The sequence below is a fragment of the Leucopleurus acutus genome (assembly GCF_964270905.1).
Source record: "Leucopleurus acutus genome assembly, chromosome: 6".
NCBI lineage: Eukaryota > Metazoa > Chordata > Mammalia > Artiodactyla > Delphinidae > Leucopleurus > Leucopleurus acutus.
The window spans coordinates 110,553,103-110,578,973 of NC_139149.1; the positions used below are offsets into that span (position 1 = coordinate 110,553,103).

Sequence of the window (25,871 nt, forward strand, 5' to 3'; positions counted from 1 at the left end):
GCCCAGTAATTCCACTTCTGAAGCTCCATACAAAAACATGAACAAAGATTCATGTATCAAAATAGTCATCAGGGCTTCCCTGGTGGCGCAGTGGTTGAGAGTCCGCCTGCCGATGCAGGGGACACGGGTTCGTGCCCCGGTCAGGGAAGATCCCACATGCCGCAGAGCAGCTGGTCCCTTGAGCCATGGCCGCTGAGCCTGCGCGTCCGGAGCCTGTGCTCCACAATGGGAGAGGCCACATCAGTGAGAGCCCCGCGTACCGCAAAAAAAAAAAAAAAAAAAAAGTCATCACAGCATTACTGATCATAGGAAAACAGGAGACACCTAAAGGTTCTCCAAGGTACTGTCCGAACCCTCTTCTCTTCTCACTCTGGGGCCACCGGGAACCTTGTTTGCTCCCTTGCTTCAGCTACCAGCTCTCTCTTCTGAGCCAGAAACCCCTACCAGACACAGCAAGCACAGTTTCAACCATTTATTAAGCAACTCCTATGTGCCAGTCGTCAGACTAGATGCTTTTTCTTTCTTTTTTTTTTAGGTATAATTATGAACAGTGAAATGCACAAGCCTTACATATACAGTTCAGCGCATTTTGACAAATATACATATTTACATAACCAACACCCAAGTATATCCTTTAAAGATCTCGTGTCAACTTGAGTTGCCATCCTTATTTTATAGTTGAGGAAAAAGGCTGGGAAGAGTTCAGTAATTGGCCAAGGTCACATAGCTAGTTTATGGGGAAACGAGAACTGCAATCCAGATTTTACCTTTCTAGAAGGTAATGCTCTGCTTTAGATGATGGGGACTCACCGTGTTCAAACGTGCACTGGGCGCTCCTGCTTTGATTCAGTTAGAGCTGTTGATTCCAAGCTGGCTACCTAAACAGGAGCTCACTGGCTCTGGTAACTGAAAAGTCCAGGCAGAAGCTTCCGGCGCAAGCCTCAGGCACAGCTCGGTCAGGATTCACATGTCACTTGATCTGTTTCTCTACCAGCACCTCTGTACTCTGCTCCCTCTGCTTTGGGTTCAATATCAGATACACTTTCCCCTCGTGGGGGTAAGAAGGCCTTATCAGCTCCAACCATACATTCAAGTCCCACAGAAAAGAGGAAGGAGGAGAAATAGACATTTATGGTCAAGTCAGCATCTTACCTCTACATGTCCCTGGAATTCTGTTAGTCAGAATTGAAAATGCTGATGTCAGTGTTTTGTAGTAAATAATACACACTGTAATGACTTTGTAATTATTTTGATAGAAAAAGAACGATGGCTGTTTAAAAAGAGGTTCTATTTGTTCTTTGACTTCTCTGAACATGTGGTTTTACTTTTCAAAGACCATTTTTGGCCCTAAAATCCAGTGGGCAGTGTATAACTACAGGGAAAACATGGGAGCGAAACCACCTCCCCAAACAACATACTGCCAAAGCTCAAAGGAGGACTTACACAGTAAAATTTTACGATAGCTTTTTTAAAAATAAATGTGTTATGATTAGGTCAGATAGTCAACCAAGAATAAAGTAATTTCCTTGTGAATTGTAAAAACAACAAAAAGAATGTTTAGAACTGAGCAGAGGATTTTTATTGTGCATATATCCCTTCCTTCTGAAAAAAAGTTTTTTGGTTCTTTTTATTTGTTTAAATTAATTAATTTATTTACTTTTGGCTGCATTGGGTCTCCGTTGGGTTGTGCGGGCTTCTCATTGCAGTGGCTTCTCTTGTTGTGGAGCACGGGCTCTAGGCTCGAGGGCTTTAGTAGTTGTGGCTCTCAGGCTCTAGAGCGCAGGCTCAGTGGTTGTAGCACACAGGCTTAGTTGCTCCCCGGCATGTAGGATCTTCCCGGACCAGGGCTCGAACCCGTGTCCCCTGCATTTGCAGGCGGATTCTTAACTACTGCGCCACCTGGGAAGCCCTGGTGTTTTTTTTTGATGAGGTGAAACTACTCCATTGAAAAGTAGTTTCCCCCCAAAACTGAAATGTTAACTCTTACTCTCTCCAATGCTTCTAGGGAATGGAAGACATCCTTTGCTGCTTCATCAAAGAAGGCAACGCTGAAATGATCCGCCAGATTGAATTTATCATCAAGCAGCTTCGTTCAGGTCTGTTTAAGGCAAGAATCTATTATGTATCCTTTGAATCTTTCACATATGCTAGAAGGACATGTGGGCTTTCTTAGAGGGGCTTGTCATGTCTTAGAATTCATTCAAGAGGCCTTAAGGGAGGTGGGGAGACCCAAGTGAACCCACAAATGGAAGTTCAGCCAGGTAGCCAAGGCCACTTTGTCCCATGATCGATAGTCTCTCATCACACTTTTGGCTTATAGTCAACAAGAAGAGCTCAAAAGCTGTTGCAGAAACCCTTCCTTAACTGGAAGTTCTCTTTATGTGGGCCTCCCCCTCCTAATTATTTCCCCCAGACCACTAGGGCGGCCGTCCCAGGGTCCGAGGGTCAGATAATGAAAACAGATGCCAATCTTTCCGGCACCACCGTGGAAAAGGCCCTCGTCCTCCCACGTTCATTCGCTCCAGAAGAATTCATGTTGCCAACCAGCAACGTGGGAGGATGTGATCCCCTTCCTTCCATTACTGTGACCACCCACATCCCATAATAAGCAGGAAAGGAAGGTAAAGGAAGCCTCGGATGGGACCGGGTGGTGGGGACGCCCTTAGCTCTTTCTGTGGCCCCCTGATGCCTTGATCCTGACTTGTGCACAAGCCAGAGGCGCCTGGCACTGCCAGCATCCAGGGTCAAGCTCGTCACTTACGTCTTTCTGCACGCCCTTGTCCACATCACTGAAAGTCCAAGTGCACAGATTCTGTTCCTCACACGAACACAGGTAAAAAATGAATCTCCTGATCTCTGATCCCAAGGCAGCAGCTTGACCAAGGCCGAGCAAAAGGGAAATGCCTGAAGCCCTTCACTGGAGGAAGCCCACAGGTGGCTCTCCCAGCTCCTGGTTCACAGCTAGGGCTGCACAGGGCAGTCACCTGGGGAGATTAGAAAACCCCCAAGGTAGCACCCCATGCCAATTAAATCAGAATCTCTGGAGGAGCCCCAGGTACGAATAGTGTTTAAAACTCCCAGGTGATTCCAGTGTGCAGCCCTGCCTCGGAGGGACACAGAAATGGAGAGGCAGAAGGAGGGGGTTAGAGGGCTCCCCATCAACAGGAGGCGGCCAGGAGAGCAGCCGGTGAGGTTAAACCTTGGCTGCCTTCAGGCTGGGGGCCCATTTCCATTTCCACTTGAATGTCCTCCCCTTTGGTTTTTATGGAGCAAGTATAATTCACCCCGGATTCAGGTGGGGAAGGAACAGATGTGTATTTTCTGCAGCTACTGCATTTCTGACTTTGCACTTCCATTCTGCTAGGCGGGCATATTGGAAAAAATAATAAAAGGAAATAAAACCTAACCTTAGTCCTGGCCAAGGTTACTCCCTAACCTTCTCTATGTAGGCCACAGTTTGGGAAGGCAGGGGAATGCTGGGAAAAGTTGTTGCCTATCTGCTCTGAGGTCGCTAGCTATGCCGAGACCTCCCTCCCAGGCCAGGAGTCCTCCGCAGCGTCAGGGTCAGGTTTGGGTTGGGAACCTTCAAGGCTGACTCTGTTTCAGTCGGTCTATCAAGACACACTCACCTCTATTTCCTTGTCAGTCTTCCCTCCTCCCAGGCAGCCAGAAAGCAGTGTGTCTTGTCTCTCTGACCAAGAAAACATCTCTTCCTCTTACATAAAGCTGGCCCTTGGACCGGCACGCTAACGAATGTGAGGACGAGGGGTCAGTCTACGTTTCCGTAAGGGATGCGCTTTAGCAAGAAGTTGTCCTGCGCGGAGCCAAGGCCTTACAACCTTGTGTGTTCAGGACAGACGTGGGGTCTGCCTGCCCAGCTCCGGAAGGTCCAGTTTCAATGGAGCGCCTACAGTGGTTCTTCTTCATTTCAAGCACGGAAGCTGTTCTGTATCCAGAGGACAGTGGCAGGACTCCAGAGACGATTACCCAGGAGTCTGCTACTTTGAAGCAAAATTAGAAAGTCATTGAATATTTGGGTGGAGGACCAGATACATACACATAAATACCTTAGGACACCTGTCAACAGCTATCAAGGCAAAATGAATCTACAAGCATCATGCTTAACCCTAGAGGAGGGAGAGCTGGAGAGTTTCCATCCAGTCCAGTCTTCCTCCTCAAGGGGGAGTTGATAGCCGAGTGGGAGTTGTGAGACATTTACTGGTTTAAGATAGGTGAATCTTAAACTAGTAAATCGAGTTCTAGATTTAACAATCTTTTTTTTAAAGTATCGACTTTCTTGTTTTATTTTAGTGAACATGAAAACATGTACATGGGTTATCTTAATTCAAGTCCATCTCAATCCTCTAGCACTCGTTTTCTAGTGGAGTTTAAGGTCCTCAAGGACAAAAATTCCCATGTATTTTAGAACTTTAACCCCACAGGAGGGGAAGGACTGCTCTGGCGAAGCCTAAGGGGAACTCCCGGCCTGGTGACGTGACAAGTGGAAGTGAATGGCCAGCAGCAGCAGGGAGTTTTGTCCGTGACTCCAGCGCTCAGCAAGGGGGACCGGCAGATACCAGCTGGTCGCCAAAGAGAGGACAGGGCGACCTGACTGGTCACTGGGCAGAGCAAGGCGGAGCTGGCTTTCCCGGAGGGCCCTCAGGAAAGAAGGGATGCTGGTAACTCAAGTGCCCTGTTGTTGGGCCCACAGCCCAGGGAGCAGTGTGGGAAGCAGGGCTCGTGTCCACGTCCTCCCGGAGAGGAGGAGCTGAGGCTCGTAAGGGACTTGAGTTCACAGGACTGCACATTGTTCTGAAAGTAGGTTGAGTCTGAGCCCACAGGCTCAGGGGAGGGGGCAGTGTGGCTGGACTAGCCTGTGGCCTCATGAAATAGCTGAGATTCAAAAAAAAAAAAAAAGGCCTTTCCATATTTGAAGAAGAAAGGTTTAATTTACAATTGGTAAATATAGCAACCTCCTCACTGTGAAAGCCACTTACCAAAGGTGGGAAGGAGCAGTGCTGTTCAGGGGCTGGGAGGGCATAGAAGTTGCGTAATTAAGCTTCAGCCCAGATGCAGGTGACACAACATCCTCCAGTATGCAAAGTAGCTTCCACGACAACGGCACAGCCCACGGTAGGCCCGCGAGCCCTGTGAGTGACCTGCTGGCTTCGGTCCAGCCGGGTCAGTGGAGTCCTTCCCTTCAGAATGAGGGCTGCGTCGAGGACAACGGGAGTCCTGGCGTTTCTACAGATTCCCTTCTAGGAAATGGTTTTGGGGTTTGGTTAAGTCTAGGTGCATCTGCCGCCTTCCTAAGTGTGCTGGACAGTGTCTTCAGCGCCTTTGTTTCCTTCTGTCCTCCTATTTCCTGTTTGATCTCCTTTCCTCTTCTCTCCGGCTTTCTTTACTTTCATGTCGTCTGTTCAAGCAATGAGTGATAATAAGGAAGGTGCTGAGCAGGTCAGGTGCTCTGGCCCCGGGGGCTCACAGGCTGCGTTTACCTGTCTCTGCAGCAACTGAAGGAGTTTGTTGACCAAGGCTCCCAACTGTGGTTGCAGTTATTCATTGATTTTTTTCTTTGTAGAAGAGCTACTGGACGGTGTTCTTGAATCTGATGATGACGAAGATGAAGATGATGAAGTAAGTTAGAGGCTCTTGACACCACATAGAAAACTCCGGCCAACTATTCTGAGTCTCTTCCTCGCCTTGGAAAGTTAGTCCAGAAACGGAGCTTTCAGTCCCTGCTACGTTACTTCTCACAATTGTGTGGGTCAGCTAGAGCTCAGCTGGGTGGTTTTCTGCTGGTCTCTCTTGGGGTGTCAGTGGCTCTTCTCCACGTCTGAGCTGGCATCGCGGCTGCCACAGCCCCTCTCCACGTGGCCTGTAATCACTTAGTGGTCCATCCCGGGACTGCCTTATTGGTTGGGGGCCGGTCTCCAAGGGGAAAGAAGGGAAAGCTTCCAGTCCTTGTGTGGGCTCAGCAGCCTCAGAACATCACTTACGCTGCGTTCTGCTCGGGGCATGTGCCAAGACCAGACCAGTCGGGGGTGGGGGTGGGGGTGGGGGTGGCAGTTAGACTCCACCCACACGCGGCTGCAGGGTGGGAGGACTTGCGGGTGGCGTGTCTGGAGACTGTGGCCGCACCTTGGTGGGCTCGTTGCAGCCAGCATGGAGAGGCCACACTCTGTGGCACTTGGGTTGATGGGAGGCTGAAAGATGACCGGTCTTGCGCTGAGTCTTTTGCCCAGGGCGTGAACCTCCCCTGTCTTCCTGTCTTCCTCGTGGGTGTGAGCGTTGGGCCTGGAGGCTCCCTGGGAGAATCTCCAGGGTGGGAGTCCGGGGCTTGGTTCAGAGCTGGCAGAACCTACCACTTTACCCTGTCATTTGCATTCCTGTGGTGTGGGTTACCTCAGCTGTGAAAAATCGGCTTACCTGGTTTTTTAGAGCGTGAAGGTTCAGAACAAGGGCGTCTGAGTGAGTCCTGTGAGGTGGTGTAGAGAATGGTGACTCATGGGCTGTAGGTGGATTTTCACATGACAAGCTATTTCATTATTTTTCCTTCAGACCTAAAAAACCCATACATGGCTGTCCTCTCTTGTTCTCTGTGGTAATAAGTGATTTGCATTCCCTCTATTTTGTGGGGAGCATTTATTCCCGAAGTGAACGCTGGAAGATGAGTTGTTCTTTGGAGTTGTGGTCTGTCCATGTAAAAGGTGTGTAGAAGCCAGGTTTTTGTTCATTGATGGCATCAGTTAGGGGAGACAGTTCATTTAAGAGCCCTCCACCAACAAGGACGGCTCCACCAATGAGGACAGATCTGTGAGCTATGGTCCCTCTGCAGCCAGCCTCCTGCCTGCCATTTTCCTAATGGGCTGTAGGCGGCAGCAGCGGGCACCCCTGCTCCCTGCAGTTCTGGACTTCCAGAACTAGCCAGCACCTTGTCCAGGCCCCTTCCTTTACAAAGGTGGATCCAGAGAAGGGAGGAGGCCAGCCTAAGGTCACACACAGCTGACGGCAGTAAAATCTGGTTTACAACAGGGGTCAGCAGACTTCTTCTCTAAAGAGGAAGCTAGTAAATATTTTAGGCTTTGCAGGCCACACTGTCAGTTTCATCCACCCAGATCCACCCATTGTAACACAAGGTAGCCGTGGACAATACATGAATGGTTGAACGTGGCTGTGTTCCCATAAACCTTTTTTTTTTAATGTGTCCTGAAGTTTGAATTTCATATGATTTTTATGTGTCATTAAAAATTTTTTTCAAACATTTAAAAATGTGAAAATCCTTCTTAGTTTACTGGCCTAACGACCACAGGCCATTGTTTGCCGACCCTGGAGAGAACCGAGCTCCCTGACTCACTGGCCTTCTCAGGACCGTGAAGAGACACCACCTGTGTGTCTCGCCCTTCAGCACTCTTTTATATTATACTTTGAGTTAATATCTATTTTTTTTTTTTTTTTTTTTTTGCTGTACGCGGACCTCTCGCTGCTGTGGATTCTCCCGCCGCGGAGCACAGGCTCCGGATGCACAGGCCCAGTGGCCATGGCCCACAGGCCCGGCCGCTCCGCGGCATGCGGGATCCCCCCCGAACTGGGGCACAAACCCGTGTCCCCTGCACCGACAGGCAGACTCCTAACCACTGTGCCACCAGGGAAGCCCCGAGTTAATATCTTAATTATTTAATTCCAATAACTTTTTGTCCAAAAAAAGCTGCCCTCAAGATCTGTTTTTCCCCCCTATCTGTTATCACTGTGGGGTGGTTTTATTTTATTGCTATTAACCCCTTTGTTTTTGTACTGCAAGGGAAAATTCATTTGGTTCAGCTGTTAATGATGGGAATTCAACTTTTGGAAATTTCCCTGTGGAAGTTATAGTCGACTGTAACTACAGTTATATAGTCTATGGTAAAGAAGGAATATAGACATCTTTTAATTTTCTGGACTTTTTGCTACTCTATGCATATTTTTATTTTAAGAAGCTAGTGTTTGAAAATATTTGTTGTGATAACTAGAATTTTCAGAAGATTCTTGAAAGGGTTTAGCTGGAAAATTATAAGGAAAGGACCTGTCATTTGGGGCCAAAACTTGACTCTCTGTGATGAGCTCAGGTCGGCAGGTTCTGGGCTCTCCCTCTGTCATGGTCCCGACGCGTACTGTGGAGGACTAGCCAGGACGACCTGGGAAGGAGCCAGCGGGTCTCTGCTTTACTCAGCTTTCCCCAAGGCCAGGTGTTACTTTTTAAACTGGGGGCAGGGGTGGGGGAGGTATGGGTGTGGGGAGAAAGTGAAAGATGCTTAAACTACAGGAAACTCTCCAAAAATCAGTCGTGCAAGTCACACTGTTGTTGGAATGTGGCTGTCACATCCCAAGGTGACAACTTTGAAGGAGACAGCAAAATTATTTAAACCCAAAACGCAGATAACGAAGCCACTGTTTGCAGTTAGCTGCTTAGTGCCTCTAAAGGTAAAATGGCTCTAGGAGGGGCCGGAGGCCGGAGTAAATTATGGTTGCCTTGCCTTACACTGAGCTGAAATCTGTGCCCTTGCAGCTTCGGCCGCTGGTCCTGCTCTGCTGGAGACTCTCAAGGATCCCCAGATGCAAAATCTGATTTTCCCTCTAATTTCTAAAAATGTAACGACTTGTCCTAATGTATTAACACTTATTTAGTTATGCCTGAATATATATACATACACATACCAACATAAAAAGTTAACTAGAGTTAGTTTTTTTCTGACTTGTAGACTGTCTAGGATATAACGTCAAATGGAAAAAGGAAATTGCAAAGTAACATGAGCAGTATGAGTCAATTTCAAAAAACAAACTTATAAACACACATCCTGATGAATTATATACCTGCTCATATATACATAGTGGAAAGGTGTGGAAAGTTACACCCTCTTAGTTGACACTGGAAATTCCCTGGGTGAGGTCTGGGGGATAAGGAAGTGTGGCTGAGAGGTGAAGAAAGGCCCGGATCAGCAGGGCCCAGGGCTGCAGACTCACCACGTGAGGCGAGAAGTAGGAAGGGCACGCTGGATTTAGTGGACGGAGGTTGGCTGCTGAGCATTTTTGAAGACTAATGAGGCAAAAGCCAAACTGAGCAGTTGAGGAGCAGGTGGGAAGTAAGAGAATGGAGCTAGTAAGTACATACAGCTCTTCCCACAGATTTGGCTATGAGCAGGGGAAGAGAGTTGGATGGTGGCTAAACGGGGCATTTTTGTTTTGTTTTCATCTGGGAGATACCTAAGCATGTTAAAATGCTGTTTGGGAAGGATCCAGTTGAGAGGGAAAGGTTGAACATTCAAAGCAGGAGGAGAGAGAGAGGATGGCATCAGAAGGACAGGTGTTTTCATTATTTTCTAAATTGCTTCTTATACTCTTCTTGGACCATTTAAAGCTCCAGAGGAAAAAAAAACTATCACTAGATAAGCTTGGACAGTACCTAGGAGAGAATGGACAAATGACAACAACAATTTAAGGGTTCCAATGCATCTCACCTAGTGCTTTGAAGAAATGTGTTATTATCTAATACAGTTTATTTTTATATTAAACGTAGATAATATGTTCCCAAAGGGTCGATGGTGAATCACAAGGAGTCCTGGTTCCAGTATTCTCACCACAAACGGCTCACATTTTCTTACAGTTTGAGGCGAGTTCCTTGTGTCTAGCTCATAAGTGGCTTTGTAAGTGGAGATGAAAGGCCTTTCTGTGCTATTCCAGAAGATTGATTTTAAGACAAATATTCTCCCCTCTTAACAAAATAGGTTTAAAGGCTGGGTTAGATCAGCCATGGACATTTACTTACTGGTTGCCATGAAAGTGACAGTCATGTGCTCAGCAGTTCCTTTCTCTATAGACTTCTGAAATCTAAGAGCCATTCACTTGCTTATTCAACAAATATTTGAGGACCTTAAAATAACATTATTCTAGGAAGTAATGGGGAAGGGATCCAAAAGAAATTTAAGAGTATCTATGGTTTAAAATGACTCTAAGAGTTTAAAATCTAGATAGGTGAGGTAATAAAGACCCTGATAATAGCTTGTGTAGCATCACCACGTGCCAGGCACTGTTCTAGGCACCTTACACTTACTATTTACCCATTTATTCCTCACAAGAACCTGGTGATAGGTGCCGTTATTGTTCCATTTCACAGACAGGGAAACACAGAAAATATGTCACTTGCCAAGTTCACACAGCTGATAATTAAGTGACGCAGCCAGGAATCAAACCCAGGTGGTCTGACTTGTCCACACTGTTAACCACTACATGATTTTGTCTCTTGCGAGACATATATAAAGTTAGCAAATAATAGAAAATAAATACGCGCTCAGAGGTCCGTGAATGTGATAGAAGCAAGAAGTGCTGCAGAAATTCTGAGTCCTCAGAGAAGACTGGAAAGCGGCTGTTTTGACAGCACTTTGCCTCACCGAGGGTGAAAGGTGAGTGGAATGGATTGCTGAAGAGAAGGATGTGGTCAGGAAGGCAGGAAAGGCATCTTCTAGAGGAGGCAGCATGAGCTTTGTCCTTTGCTTCTCCCCGACCCACAGTGATGCCCCCACAAAACCCATATTAACGACCTAGTATGTGTATGTGCTTTCATACTTTTCTTACAAGGTACACAAAGGAAGTACACAAACGTATGTCCCATAGTCCTGGATGTTTTTGTCAGTATTTGTTTTACAAAATGAGATAACACACAGATGCAAACACACACATCCTCAGTGTTGCCTTTTTCCCCTCTTAATATCTTCTGGAAATCCCTCTGAGTCAACCAGCAAGGCAGCTGGGATTCCTTTTAATGCTGTGCATGTGCGGTTTTCCCGATCTTTGCTACTTCAGACAGTGCTGCAGTAAACATCTTTGCAAATATATCCTTATTTAGTGGTGCTTTTATTTACATGGGCTTCTGTTGCTGGGTTGAAGTGTATGTGTGTTTTAATGGTAATGCATTTTTCTAGATTGCTTTTTAGAAAGGCTGTAACAGTTCACATTTCACTAGCAGAGCAGGAGAGGAGCCTTTCCCTCCATCTCCACCAGCGATAGGTGTCATTACTCTTTTTATTTTTGCCAATCTAATGGTGGTAAAGTGGATCTCATTGTCATTTTAATTTTGCATCTCCATTGAGTAGTGAGTTTGAGTGTCTTTATGTTTATTTGATTGGATATTTGGATTTGCTATGCTGTAATTTCACATTCCTATCCTTTCTCTATTTTTAAAATTGCGTTTGTCTTTCCGTGTCGGTTCATGTGAATTCTCTATATATTATAGATATTGATCCTTTTTCACCTTAATTGCAGCTATTTTAAAGATGTATCTTTTATTTACTGACATATTTTTATAACTTCTTTTGTCATAAATCTTTAAAACAAATTTTAAAGACAAATATCTTTGCTTTTCTTTTATACCCTTTGGGTTTTCTATCCTGATTAAGGTTTCCCTTAACCCTAAATTTTACATGTAGTCTCGCCTAGATTTTCTTCTAAGATTTCATTTTTTCATTTAAAATTTGATTATTAAATATTTTATACATGTAAAAGAAATATATAATGTTTATGTAGGTTTGAAGTAACTGTCCTCAAATTTTTGGTTGTGGAACACTTTTATACTCTTAAAATTATTGAATATTGCAAAGAGCTTTTGTTTATGTGTATTTTGCCTGTCAATGTTTGCTAAATTAGAATATAACACTGATAAAATGTACTTATTAATTTTAAAATGACAATAATAGGGGATTCCCTGGTGGTCCAGTGGTTAGGACTTGGCACTTTCAGTGCCAGGGCCTGGGTTCAATCCGTGGTCAGGGAACTAAGATCCTACAAGCCTCGAGGTGCAGCCAGAAAAATAAAAATAAAATAAAATGACAATAATAAACCCATTACATGTCAATGTAAATAAAATATTTTTTTAAAGAATTATTTTCCAAAACAAAAAAAACTATTAAGAAGAGTAGCATTGTATTTTATTTTTAGGAATCTCTTTAATATCTGGATTAGAAAAGAGTTGGGTTCTCAAATCCACCTGTGGGTTCTCCCTGTTGCAATATGTTGTTTTGATTGAAGGATATAAAGAAAATCTAGCCTCATACATTTATGTAGTTGAAATTGTTGGAGTATTTTAATAGCCTTTTGGGATAGAAATATTTTTCTTTGATACTACTTCAAAACTGGACAAGTGATAGTTTATTAAAGGTTAGTTGCAGTGTGGAGTCAGAAACTATATCAATAAACCTTTTTTATTCTGTTAATTAAAATCTATTCATCTATTTTTCATTTTGTTTATCATATTTTCTGATTGCTCAATGCTAGTGTATAGAAATACAATTGACTTTAGTATTTTGATCTTGTTGTATCCTATGACCTTACTGAACTCATTTATTAGCTCCAGAAGTTTTTGTTTCTTTGTTTTGTTTTGTGATGGATTCCTTCGGATTTTCTGTATACACCACCATGTCATCTGCGAATAGAGATATTTTCACTTCTTCCTTTCCAATCTAGATGTCTTTTATATCCTTTTCTTGTTTAATTGCCCTGGCTAGAAGTTCCAGTACAGTGTTGAATAGAATTGGTGAGAGTGGACCCTTTGTCTTTTCCTGATCTTAGGGGGAATGTTTGTCTTTCACTGTCCAGTATGATTTAGCTGTGGGTTCTTCGTAGATGCTCATTATCAGTTTGAGAAAGTTCCCTTCTTTTCCAGCTTTGTTAAGTGTTGAATTTTGTCAAATGCCTTTTCTACATCAATTAAGATGATCATGTGTGTGTGTGTGGTGGGGGGGGGTGTCTTTCATTCTATTAATATGGTGTATTACACTGACTGGTTTTCATATGGTAAACCACCCTTGAACTTCTGAGATAAATCCTACTTCTCCATGATTTGTAATCCCTTTCATATGTTGCTGGATTTGGTTTGCTAGTATCTCTTTGAGGATTTATGTATCTATATTCATAATAGATAGCAGTCTGTCGTTTGACTTCTCTTGTGATATCCTTGTCTAGTTTTGATATCAGGGTAATACTGGCCTCATAATATGCGTTGGGAAGTGTTCCCACCTCTTCCATCTTTGGAAGAGTTTGTGAAGGGTTGTGAATTCTTCTTTAAACATTTGGTAGAACTTTACCAGTGCTGCCTTCTGCACCTGGGCTTTTCTTTGTGGGAAGTTTTGTTTTTGTTTTTACTAATTTGATCTTTTTACTTATTATATGTCTGTCTATTCATATTTTTTATTTCTTCTTGAGCCAGTTTTTGTAATTTGTGTCCTTCTAGGAATTTGTCCATTTCATCTAAGACATTGATTTGTTGGTGTACAGTTATTCATAGTATTTTCTTATGGTTTCATTTCTGTAAGGGCAGTAGTATTCCACCTTTCATTCCTGATTTATTTTACTAATCTGAGTCTTATCTCTTTTTCTTAGTCAGTGCTATGGACAACTGTGTTCCCTCAAATTCATATGTTGAAGCCCTAACCCTTGGTGTGGCTGTATTTGGAGATAGGGCCTACAAGGAGGTAATTAAGGTTAAATGAAATCATAAGTGTGGGACCCTGATCTGATAGAATTAGTATACTTAGAAGAAGGGACACTACAGAGCACTCTGTCCCTCTCACCACCATGTGAGGACACAGAGAAAGCGGCTGTCTGCAAGCCAAGAGGAGAGCCCTCATCAGGAAGTGAATCAGCCTGCACCTTGATCTTGGACTTCTCAGCCTCCAGGACTATGAGAAATAAATTTCTCTTGGTTAAGCCACTCAGTCTGTGGTATTTTATGATGGCGGCCCAAGCTGACTAATACAGTCAGTCTAGCTAAAGTTTTGTCAGTTTTGTTGATCTCTACAAGAACCAACTTTTGTTTTTGTTGATTTTTCTCTATTGTTTCTCTATTTCATTTATCTCTAATTTCATTATATGCTTCCTCCTGCTCTTCTTTTTCTGGTTTCTTAAGGTATAAAGTTAGCTTCTTGATTTGAGATCTTTCTTCTTTTTTAATGTAGGCATTAAATACATTAAATATATACAGCTATAAATTTCCCTCTGAGTACTGCTTTTACTACACCTCATAAGTTTTGGAAGGTTGTGTCTTCATTTTCATTCATCTCAAAGTATTTTTTACTTTTTCTTGTGATTTCGTCACCCACTGATTATTTAAGAGTGTGTTTTCAACAAAGCCTATGAGTTGACCCCAAGTGAACTAGTGGGTTAAATAAAGACAAATTCTATCTATGAGGGGGTTTTCCAGGAAATTGCCAGACAGGTCAAAACATGCCAGTTTTCTGAGAATGAGGCCTTTGGGGTGCTTCAAACCTGTCTGCTCACTCCAGTGACTGCTTGGATGCTGGTTTTCACTTGGATTGCAGAGCTGGTGGTTTTCAGGGACCTGGGGAGAGAGGGAGAGGAACAGGACAAGTTTAAATGCCACAACATTTGCTGTTCTTACTGAGAGCCAGTTTTCTTCTTGAATAAACACTCCTCAGATTGTTGCAGCCTTTGGTTAATTTTCAAAGTCCTGAAGAAATTGATTTTGACAATTTTTGCCAGTGTTCTTGCTTTTACGGAGAATGGATTTTCAAAAGTGCTTACTTCACAATTCCTGCTGACATCCTGCCTGTTTTGCACTTTCAATTGCTCTTTCACCCACATGTGATTTTGTATTTTCATGCATTGATAGTTGGGGAAATAATGGTTCTGCACTTTTGCAGTTCTTCCAGTTGTTGCCGTATTTTATTATAAAACATCCTTCCAAGTTGCGTTCGTTAATATCACCACTGATCTCATCAGAAAAGTCTTTAGGTGTTGGGAAGCTATCAAGCTCACAGCAGTAGGTACAAGTTTTTTAAAATTCTTGTTTTCTCTTGAGAGTCCAAATTTTATTATTGATAACAAATACTATCAGTTGTTTTCCTTGAAGTGACAGGCTCACCTCATCAATTTTTGAGAAAATGTCTGCCAGATACCCAAGTCTGCATAACATAGTTCTTATGTCATTCTTTTGAGTAAAAGAGATGCTCCTCGAAAAAAAGTGCCTAATTCAGCTTGCAAATCAAATAACCGCACAAATGCTTTCTTCAAGATGACTATCATGTACATCCTCTTTACACAGAATGCTAAAAAGACAGACCACGAGAATCAAGATTTAATAAAATTAATTCCTGCTGCTTCACTGAGGACTTCTTAAATGAAACTCTATCATCTTTCTATCATCTTTCATCTATCTATCTATCTATCTACCTATCATTTTTCTATTATTCATCTGTAAGTCTGTCTATCTAGCCAGCTAGCTATCTGTGGTGGTAATGGAGAATACAGTGACTACTAGAGCTTGTTAGCAATGCCCTGACTGATGCCATGGAACTAGTAGTTTTACCCTCCTTTGCTTTTGCACCATAAGTTCAGATATCAGGTTAAACCATGAAAGTCAATAAAGGTATTCAATGAGGTATTTCAGTTAGTGTCACTTGTGTTTTGCTGCCAAGTATTTACGTTAAAGGCCTTTAATGACTCGTTACTATTGATACTGGATGAATACAAGCCAAACAGCAGGTCCAGGCATAGCTCTGCAGGTGAGATACTAACTCAGCGTTCATGTTTGCAGCTTAATCTTTAATTCAACAAGCTACTGTTTCATTGAGAAGTAGCATGCTGTGATTTCTTTTGCTAACTTTCCATCCAGCCGGCATTCAGTAGTATTGGCTCTACAAGGCTGTTGTGTATTTTTCTTGGACCAATGCAATATAATAACGTACACTTTAAGGTCTTCAGTGTCTTTGTTTTTTAAATAATTGGGCTTGGGGATGGGGATAATTTTAGATTTACCGAAAAAGAAAAAGAATACACAGTTCCTGTATGCCCATAACGCAGCTTCAGTGGCTTGTTAACTTCTAGTCTGAAAAGATATAACAAACAAATTTTCAGTTTTTGACTTTTAAAGAACTCAGTCACATCTATGTTTAAAATATTTAATTTCTTTTTCTTTGGATTCTGAATGATTGGTCTCAAAATTATACCTTAACTGGCTTTATGTGCTCCGCAGCGGGAGAGGCCACAACAGTGAGAGGCCTGCGTACCGCAAAAACAAACAAATGTTTACATAAGGTAAATTATTGACATCTATAAAACTGAGGGAAAGATAACTTCCATCATAATTTTGGTTTTTATTTGCGGTTTTGCCCAGCTTTTCTGGAACAGATTCCTCCCTTCCATGAGTCAGAGACCTTTCTGATAAGTCGGTTTCATTTTTTTCAGCATTTTTTCATATAAATGGTGCAGCTGTGGGTTGAGAAATTGAGTCCTCTGATCATTCTTTGTGTGTGTGTGTGTGTGTGTGTGTGTGTGTGTTTTGTTTTTCTTTAACATCTTTATTGGAGCATAATTGCTTTACAGTGGTGTGTTAGTTTCTGCTTTATAACAAATGATCTTTCTTTTTTAAGCCAATGATCCATCCTTAAAAGTATAAGAAAAAGACTTTATAAACAAATTTTCTTTTATCTTAAAATAAATGATTCTTAAATTTTAACAGTTTTAGAGAGAAATTTTTAAATTAGAAAAGCTTTTCTATAATTTTTCGTTATAAAAATAACTGTTGCAACATAAAACAATAAGTGTACTGCTAGTCTGTTACTGCGTAGGAGCAAGGAAAACCTCATGATTTCAAAATAAAGCTTATTGGTTGATAATGAAGTTATATAAGTTATAGTAGATGTAACCAAAGATTGCTAGTAAAAGCACAGTAGAAGTACTGAAAACAAACTTAGTTATGAAAATGTACATATCTATACCCCAAACCTTAGAAATTTCTAGAAAACACAAGAATAAATAAAACATACATTTATTAACTATCAGAGTGATATCATCATGTGTCATGTAGCCTCCAGAAAACTTCACTGTATCATAGGAGAATGAGAGTGAAAAAGACAAATATTATTACTATTGAAATAATTGTGTATTGTTTTACATTTTATAAATGATAATAAATATATAAGTATATTTTATGTGCTATATAATAATATTATATTATGAACATAGTATAGACTTTATAAACCTCCTGAAAGGATCTTGGCCTCTGAAGCTTCCCCAGCACACACTTTGAGAACCACTGGCAGTTTACTTTTGTACATCTTTATGAGTTTGGTTATTAAAATTTACTCTGGCTTCATAAAATAGATCAGGAGGATTTTTTTTTTTTTTTTTTCCGGTACGCGGGCCTCTCACTGTTGTGGCCTCTCCCGCTGCGGAGCACAGACTCCGAACGCGCAGGCTCAGCGGCCATGGCTCATGGGCCCAGCCGCTCTGCGGCATGTGAGATCTTCCCGGACTGGGGCACGAACCCGTGTCCCTTGTATCGGCAGGCAGACTCTCAACCACTGCGCCACCAGGGAAGTCCAGATCAGGAGGATTTTTATCTCGTCCTGGGGGCTGGAATTAGTTTTGTTTTTGTTTTTTTTTATTTTGTCTTACCATTTCTTTTGCCCCCCCCCCCCCCCCACTGCCCCAATCCCACCTGGCCCATGGTGTACGCACATATTCTCCTGAGGAAGTGAAGCCGGTCAGTCTGGTACAGGAAGTAGGGGGCGGGGCTCCGAGGTTAACCGCCCCCCAGGCTGCTGTTGTAAACTCAGACCCAGTGACCATCTCGTGTGGTTGATATGACGTGGGAAGCCCTAGGCTTTTTCTTTTCATTTTCTTTTTTAATCATATTTCTTAAAGCATCGAAGTAGAAAGCAGAAAACTAGGTCTTATTCCTTAAAAAAAAATTTTTATGTCACTAATTTTTCAAGTGATACTCTCTTTAGATGCATTTTACCAAATACACGGCCCTGGGTAGAAACATCGGTATCCAAAGAAAGGCCGGGCTCAGGCAGTAGAGCTGAATCAGTGGCTTTTATAAAATCCCAGTATGTTCTGACGTCACTAAGGAATCACATCAAAAGCACTTGGCAGGGCTTCCCTGGTGGCGCAGTGGTTGAGGGTCCGCCTGCCGATGCAGGGGACACAGGTTCGTGCCCCGGTCCGGGAGGATCCCACATGCCGCGGAGCGGCTGGGCCCGTGAGCCATGGCCGCTGAGCCTGTGCGTCCGGAGCCTGTGCTCCGCAACGGGAGAGGCCATAACAGTGAGGGGCCCACGTACCGCCAAAAAAAAAAAAGCACTTGGCACAGTTCCTGGGACACCGTAAGCCCCTGGTGAATGTCGGTTCCCATGGTGATGATGGTCATGGTTATGATCCTCAGTATCACCACTGTCGTCAACTTCAGGCCCACCACACCTGGCTGTGGAGAACATATTACGTACTGGTATTTCTGCACCTGGTGTCCCATTGTACTCTGGCTCTGGTGGAAGCATGGGTGCCATAGAGGAGCCTTAGATAAGGATATGGCCTCAGGTGTTTTAAAATATAGTGTATTAATAGAAGATGTGAGCTTCAGTTAGGCTAACAGATCAGAAAAAATAGTTGCACCCAGTTCGCAAGAGGTTGGGGCACATCACACTCAGCGGGGTACATGTCAGGGGAGAGGAGGCACCGAGGTCAGGAGGCTGAGGGAGAGAAAGGAAATGTGGCCAAGAGCCTTTGTTGTGGTTTCTGAGGAAAGAATGGTCGGGGCAAGGTAAGATTCGCTGGTTTGAATAATTTCATGGGGCTTTGTGGTCTAGGGGCTGTCCTGAGTTGTCTGGTACCTGGCCAGACAGGTGATTAGGACGGGTGGATAATGGCCCAGAGTATGAGGACCCAATACAGGAGGTGATTGGGGCGTGGGCTCTGGATTGGTTGGTTTGCATTTGAAAGGTGTGCTCCCAAGTGAGTTGTTTAATATCTCCAGGAACTGGCTACTTCTAGGAGAGGCAGTCCTTCCATGGTCAGCAAGACCCCAGATGTCAAACCATCAGAAAAGAGAAAATAAAAGGCATGGTTAATACACGAGGCTTCCACAGCCTGGCCCCACCGGACTTTCTAGCCTTATCTCCCTCCTCTCCCTGACACTGACTCTTGAAGTAAGCAGGAGCTCTAGGGACCCTGCATGGTCTCAAACCTTCCCTGCTTTATCCCACTGTTGCTGCTGCCTGGGTTCCGGGGCTGGGACAATTACCACCGTCATCATATCTGGTAATCTGGTCATAAGGGTCACATTGATCCCTTAAGTATTCACTCCAAAGACCAAAGTCTTTCAAATGGAACTTTTATTTATTTAAAAACTAGAGGAAGAGGGACTTAAGAATCCGCCTGCCAATGCAGGAGACATGGGTTCGAGCCCTGGTCCTGGAAGGTCCCACATGCCGTGGAGCAACTAAGCCTGTGCGCCACAACTACTGAGCTTGTGCTCTAGAGCCCGCGAGCCACAACTACTGAGCCCGTGTGCCACAACTACTGAAGCCTGCACACCTAGAGCCCGTGCTCCACAACAAGAGAAGCCACTGCAGTGAGAAGCCCGCGCACCGCAACAAAGAGTAGACCCTGCTCGCCGCAACTAGAGAAAGCCCATGTGTAGCAACGAAGACCCAATGCAGCCAAAAATTAAATAAATTAATTAATTACGTTTAAAAAAAAAAACGAAAACTAGAGGAAGAAAGCGAGTAAAAGAGGTGTTACAGCTGTTAGATTCAAATCAGCTTCAGAGAAGGTGGGCATCCAGGCTGAGGAATGGCATGAGTCGAGAGCATAGGCCGGACACCAGTCAAGGATGGTTCACTTTGGCCTCAGCTTGGAGTATGCGAAGGGGAAGGGAGGGAGACAAAGCTGGAAAGGCGGTTTGGAGCCAGGCTACAGAAAATGGAATATCTGTGAAGCCCTGAATATTTATGTGTGAGCCTGGGAGGGATGTGAACAGAGCTGTGCTATAGGATGGTCGATCTGGCGTCAGTGTTCAAATTAACAAGAGATCAAGAAAGCTTAGAATTACTGAGGAGCCAGCATCTTCTGAATGCTTACTGTGTGCAGGCCAAGAGCTTAGCGACCTTTCTTCTATTTATTCCTTGCACCCCCTCTGTCAGATGGGTACTGTTATTAGCCCTGTTTCTTGGATGAGAAAGCCAGAGTTTAGAGAGGTTCAGAAACTTGCGCAAGGTTACATGGGCAGTAATTGGTGGAACTGAGATTTAAACCCAGGCTGGTGTGAGAGTCTCTGTGCCCGCCCTCCCTCTGCTGCATGCTTCAGTGGGGATGATGCTGAACTTGGCCGCCAGCTGGGAGATATTCTGCAGGGGGTGCTCCTGGAGGTGGAAGTGGCAGGAGCTGGTCACTAACAGGGCATGTCATTAGGAACTGAAGGCCGGGAACCTTGACCCCAGATAGCAGGGAGGGTGGTGATGCCTTTAACAAAAATGGGCAACACAGGCTTGGGGGTGGGGGAAGCCTATCGTGTATTAGGGGGAACTTGATTTTATGTGGGAGTCACATACCATTATCTGGCTAGAACAGAAAGTGGGTGGGGCCTAGATCCAGTCAGTTTCCTGCCCGACTGGGCTTCCTTCAAGCGACCTTGCGTTCCACAGACAGAGAGGTGTTGAGTGCTTGGGCCATGACCTCCTTTCTCTTTGGCCACCTTTATACACAACCTGTGAGATGGGTGATCCACCTGAAACTGCTTCAGAGTACACGTCCAAAGAACCAGCTGCTCTCTGCGAATCACCTCTGATGGGTCACCTCCTGTGGTCTGCTTCCTTGGCACCGTGCAGATATGAGTTTAATTCCCTGTTACCTAATTAGCAAAGAAACATCTGTTTATGTCTGTGTTACTTGCAGGGCCTTTCCATTATTTAATCAAGTCAATGAAGAAACCCAGTGTTTCCCAATTACGATTTTTGCTTTTTTCTGGTTCTAAACTTGCTTATTTCTATAACACAGCTCCTATGCTCTCATACCTTGGCGGGGACAAACCACCCAACAGGCTGACTCATGGCTACTGCCCTCGTTTCCACTCTGGTTTCTATGGAAATAGACAGCAGATGGCTCAAAACAAGGTGAGGGCTCGGAGACACCTCCAGATTCTGAGGCATTTACAAACCCTATTTGTCCAACATCTGTTTCCATGGAAACAGATGCAGAAAAGGTCAACCAGTACTCTACAATAAACTTTTTTTTCTCTTATCTATTTTTTTACAAATACCACAGCAGTGCATTGCTTTTTCCTGTTATCATAGATTTTTGGAATAATAGTACTTTTTATGTAGTGAGACATGTATGTTTCTAATTTTGACCTATTTGATAAATCCTTATACTTAAGTGCATTCTGCATTAGTTTAAAATTTTTATTAAATAAACTTGTTTCTACGTACCTAATCAAATCACTATCACTTGGCATGTGATATGAAACACTTAGTGTCTTAGGCCTGGGAATATGAGTGGAGAAAAAATAGTGCATGACCTGCCATCCCTTCCAACTTAAAAATTCAAGACATTGGCGCTCCAGGTAGTAACTAAGGCCCTTGCTTGTATCACTGTCATTTGGCTGTAAGGGCTCAGGGTCTGTTTGACTCAAATTGAGCCAGTTTGTGTCTAAATTCTGTGTGCCACGTGTGTTATATAAAATATTGAATATGTCTGTTATATAAAATATAGAAATAGAAGCAATTTTCTGTTAGTAGTGAGCAAAATGAGCAATGCACCGTATTCAATTTTGCAGAATGACAAGAACAACGAAATGGACAGATACTCATTAAGCTGTTGTGAGGCGTGGTGTATTCAACTTAAACCAAGATCTGCTGCTAAGAGTAGACAGATGTAAGTCAGATCTTTAAAGGGAAAAGCAGAGCAAGCTCACTTGAAAGAGAGAAGACCAGAAGCAAAGTGAAAGTTAACGTTGCTATGTGGTATGCGGGAGAAACACTACAGGGAATGCAACTCATAGTCATGCAACTCATGTTGCTGCAAATTGTGTGCTACTCTTGGGCATTTATTTTGATATTACCCTTCACGATGGATTCATCTTTTTTTAGATGCTATTTATTTGCACTGCCTTTTGTTCTCCACTAGTGAACTGTAAGTGCCACTAGGGTGGGGACAGCGTCAGCTTCGTTCTCCAGAGCACCCCCAGCACCTAGCACGGCACGTGGCACACACTGGTTGTTGGGTAGGTATACTGGTTGGGTAGATGCTTACAGGAGCTCTGATGGTTTCTCTCTGCAGAGAATTCCCCCAGAAAAGTGGAGGCAGGCAGATTCACCTGATCCAAATGCACACACCTGTGTAACCACCATCCGAATCATTAGCGTCTGCATCTCAGAAGCCCCACCTTGAGTTCTCACTCTGTTGTTGACATTTATGTAAATGGAATCCTACAGCATGATGCACTCTCTGAGTTTGGCTCGTTTGCTCAATGTTTTATTTGTGACAGTACCAGTTAGCCTTTGCTAACTGATGAAACCACCCCAAATCTTAGTGGCTTAAAAAAAGCAACAGTCTTTTCCTCCCGATTCTGTGGGTTGACTGGGCAGGGCCTGCCCTCCCCCTCCAGTGAAGTTGCTGGGCCTCTTCACAACATGGTCGTTGCCAGGCTCTCAGAAGGCAAAGGCCAAAGCCACTAGGCCTCTTGTGAAGGAGTGTGCTTGCTGTCATGGGAGGAGTTGCTGTCTGTGCAACAGTCCACCATAGTGAGATTCATCTCAGAATAAGCCATTTTAGGACTTCCCTGGTGGCGCAATGGTTAAGAATCTGCCTGCCAATGCAGGAGACACGAGCCCTGCAATGTTCGAGCCCTGGTCCGGGAAGATCCCACATGCCGCAGAGCAACTAAGCCCGTGCACCACAGCTACTGAGCCTGCGCTCTAGAGCCCGCGAGCCACAACTACTGAAGCCCGCGGGTCTAGAGCCCGTGCTCCACAACAAGAGAAGCCACCACAGTAAGAAGCCCACGCACCGCAACGAAGAGTAGCCCCCGCTCGCGGCAAATAGAGAAAGGCCGCGCGCAGCAATGAAGAGCCAATGCAGCCAAAAATAAATAAATAATTTTTTAAAAAAAACATTTTAAGGGGCTTCCCTGGTGGCACAGTGGTTGAGAGTCCACCTGCCGATGCAGGGGACACGGGTTCGTGCCCCGGACCGGGAAGATCCCACATGCCGCGGAGCGGCTGGGCCCGTGAGCCATGGCCGCTGAGCCTGCAGGTCCGGAGCCTGTGCTCCGCAACGGGAGAGGCCACAACAGTGAGAGGCCCGCGTACCGCAAAAAAAAAAAAAAAAAACTGACAGTGAGAATTCATCTGGTTAACAGGTATTTATCAAGCACCTGTTTTATGCCAGGGACAAGTCTATGTCCTTACTGATTTCTCTGTCTACTTGTTGTTCTACCAGTTACTGAGAGAGGAATATAGAAATCTCCGATTTTAATTGTAGACTTGCCTATTTTTCATTTCAGTTCTGTCAGTTTTGCTTCATCTATTTTGGAGTTCTTTTGTTTGAATCATATATATTTGTACTTGTTGTAATATATCATCCCAGTGTTGACCCCTTTAATCATTATGAAAGGTCCGCTTTGTCTCTAGTAACGTGCCCAGTATGTTTTCTCTGTCTGTTGTGTTTTTTTTTTTTTTGCGGTACACAGGCCTCTCACTGTTGGGGCCTCTCCCGTTGCGGAGCACAGGCTCCGGACACGCAGGCTCAGCGGCCATGGCTCACGGGCCCAGCCGCTCCGCGACATGTGGGATCTTCCCGGACCAGGGCACAAACGCGTGTCCCCTGCATCGGCAGGCGGACTCTCAACCACTGCACTACCAGGGAAGCCCTGGTTTTTGAAATATTTATTTATTTATTTTATTTTGGCTGCGCCGGGTTTTAGTTGCGGGATGTGGACTTCTTAGTTGCAGCATGCATGCAGGATCTAGTTCCCCAACCAGAGATCGAACCCGGGCCCCCTGCATTGGGAGCACGTCGTCTTTCCCACTGGACCACCAGGGAAGTCTTCTGTCTGTCTGATATTAATACAGCCATTCCAGCTCTCTTGTGCTTACTGTTCACATGGTATATCTTTTTCCATTCCTTTACTTTCAACCTATCTGTGTCTTGGAATTTAAAGTGCTTCTCTTGTAGGCAGGATATAGCTAGTTTCTGCTTTTTTATCCAGTCTGACAATCTCTGCCTTTGATTGGAGTGTTTATTTAGGGCATTCTTTTCTTTTTTTTTTTTTTTTTTTTTTGTGGTACGTGGGCCTCTCACTGTTGTGGCCTCTTCCGTTGCGGAGCACAGGCTCCGGACGCGCACGCTCAGCGGCCATGGCTCACGGGCCCAGCCGCCCCGCGGCATGTGGGATCCTCCTGGACCGGGGCACGAACCCGTGTCCCCTGCATTGGCAGGCGGACTCTCAACCACTGCGCCACCAGGGAAGCCCTAGGGCATTCATATTTTTAAACAGTTTTATCGAGGTGTAATTTACATACCATGAACTTCATCTATTTTAAGCATACAATTTAATGATTTTTAGCAAATTTACAGAGTTGCACTACTGTCCCCACAATTCAATTTTAGAACATCTCCATCACCCCAAAAAGATCCCTTAGGCCCTTTTGTAGTCAATCCCTGTCCACTGTCCCCCTCCCCCACAAGCCCCAAGCAACTAGTAATCTGCTTTCTGTTTCTGTAGATTTGCGTTTTCTGGACATTTCACATAGTATGTAGTCTTTTGCATATGATGGGTTTCATTTAGTATGATATTTTTGAGGTTTAACCATATAGGATATAGCAATAGTTCATTTCTTTTTGTTTCTGAATACTATTCCGTCGTATGGATAGACCACTTGTTTATCCATTCGCTGGCTGATAGACATTTGCATTGTTCTCATTTTTCTGGCTATTATAGATAAGGCTGCTGTGAACATTTGTGTATAAGTCTTTGTGTGGTCATATGTTCTCATTTCTCTTGGGTAGTTACCCAGGAGTGGAATTCCTGGGTTGTATGACAAATTTATGTTTAACTTTTAAAGGAATGGACGAAATGTTTTCCAAAGCAGCTGTACCCATTTTTACATTCCCATCAGCCAAGGTATAAAGGCTCCAGTTTCTCCATATCCTCACCAATGTTTGTTATTTGTGTGTTGTTTTAATTATAGCCATCCTAGTGGGTGTGAAGTGATATTACGCTGTGTTTTTAATTTGTATTCCCCTAATTACTAATGATGTTGAGCATCTTTTTATGTGCTTGCTAGATGCATTCGTTTCCTAGGGCTGCTGTAACAAAGTACTACAAACTGGCTGGCTTAAAACAACAGAAATGTATTGTGTCACAGTTCTGGAAGCTGGGTGTCAGCAGGGCCACACTCTCTCCAGGTTCTGGGGGAGAATCTGTTCCACGCCTTCTTCTTAGCTCCTGGTGTTGCTGGAGGTCCTTTGCGTTCCTTGGCTTGCAGGTGCACTTCTCACCTGTGTGTCTTCGCATCATCTTCTTGTAAGGACACCAGTCACATTGGACTAAGGGCCCACCCTACTCCGGTATGACCTCATCTTAACTAATTACATCTGCAACAACCCTATTTCCAACTAAGGTCACATTCTGAGGCATTGGGGGTAGGATTTCAACATATCTTTTGGGGATACACAGTTCAACCCTAGCCATTTGCATGTCTTCTTTGGTGAAATATCTATTCAGATAGTTTTCCCATTTTAAAAATTGGGTTGTTTGTCTTTTTATTATTGAGTTGTGAGAGTTCTTTATGTATTCTGGATACAAGTCCTTTCTCTGATATATGACTTGCAAATATATTCTCCTGGTGTGTGGCTTGTCTTTTCATTTTCTTAATGGCGTCTTTTGAAGTACAAAAATTTTTTGTTTTTTCTTTCATGGTTTGTGCTTCTGTTGTTGTACCTAAGAGCTCTTTGCCCAACCCACCGTTTATCAGCCTTGGGCGCTGTTGACATTTGGGGCCAGATCATTCTTTGTTGTGGGGACTGTTCCACGTGTTGTGAGA

The 25,871-nt window shown here is 43.9% G+C and overlaps 1 protein-coding gene across 5 annotated transcripts in view; it reads left to right on the forward strand.

The window, feature by feature from the left end:
• ARMC9 (armadillo repeat containing 9) overlaps positions 1–25,871 on the forward strand; it is a gene marked incomplete at its 3' end in the record, with an annotated part of 136,556 nt that overhangs the window by 67,102 nt on the left and 43,583 nt on the right. For all 5 annotated transcript variants that reach the window (XM_082841498.1, XM_082841494.1, XM_082841495.1 and 2 more), the window contains 2 exons: positions 2,006–2,096; positions 5,582–5,637. In XM_082841498.1, the coding sequence (XP_082697624.1) occupies positions 2,006–2,096; positions 5,582–5,637 (147 nt within the window). The remainder of the gene's footprint in view (positions 1–2,005; positions 2,097–5,581; positions 5,638–25,871) is intronic.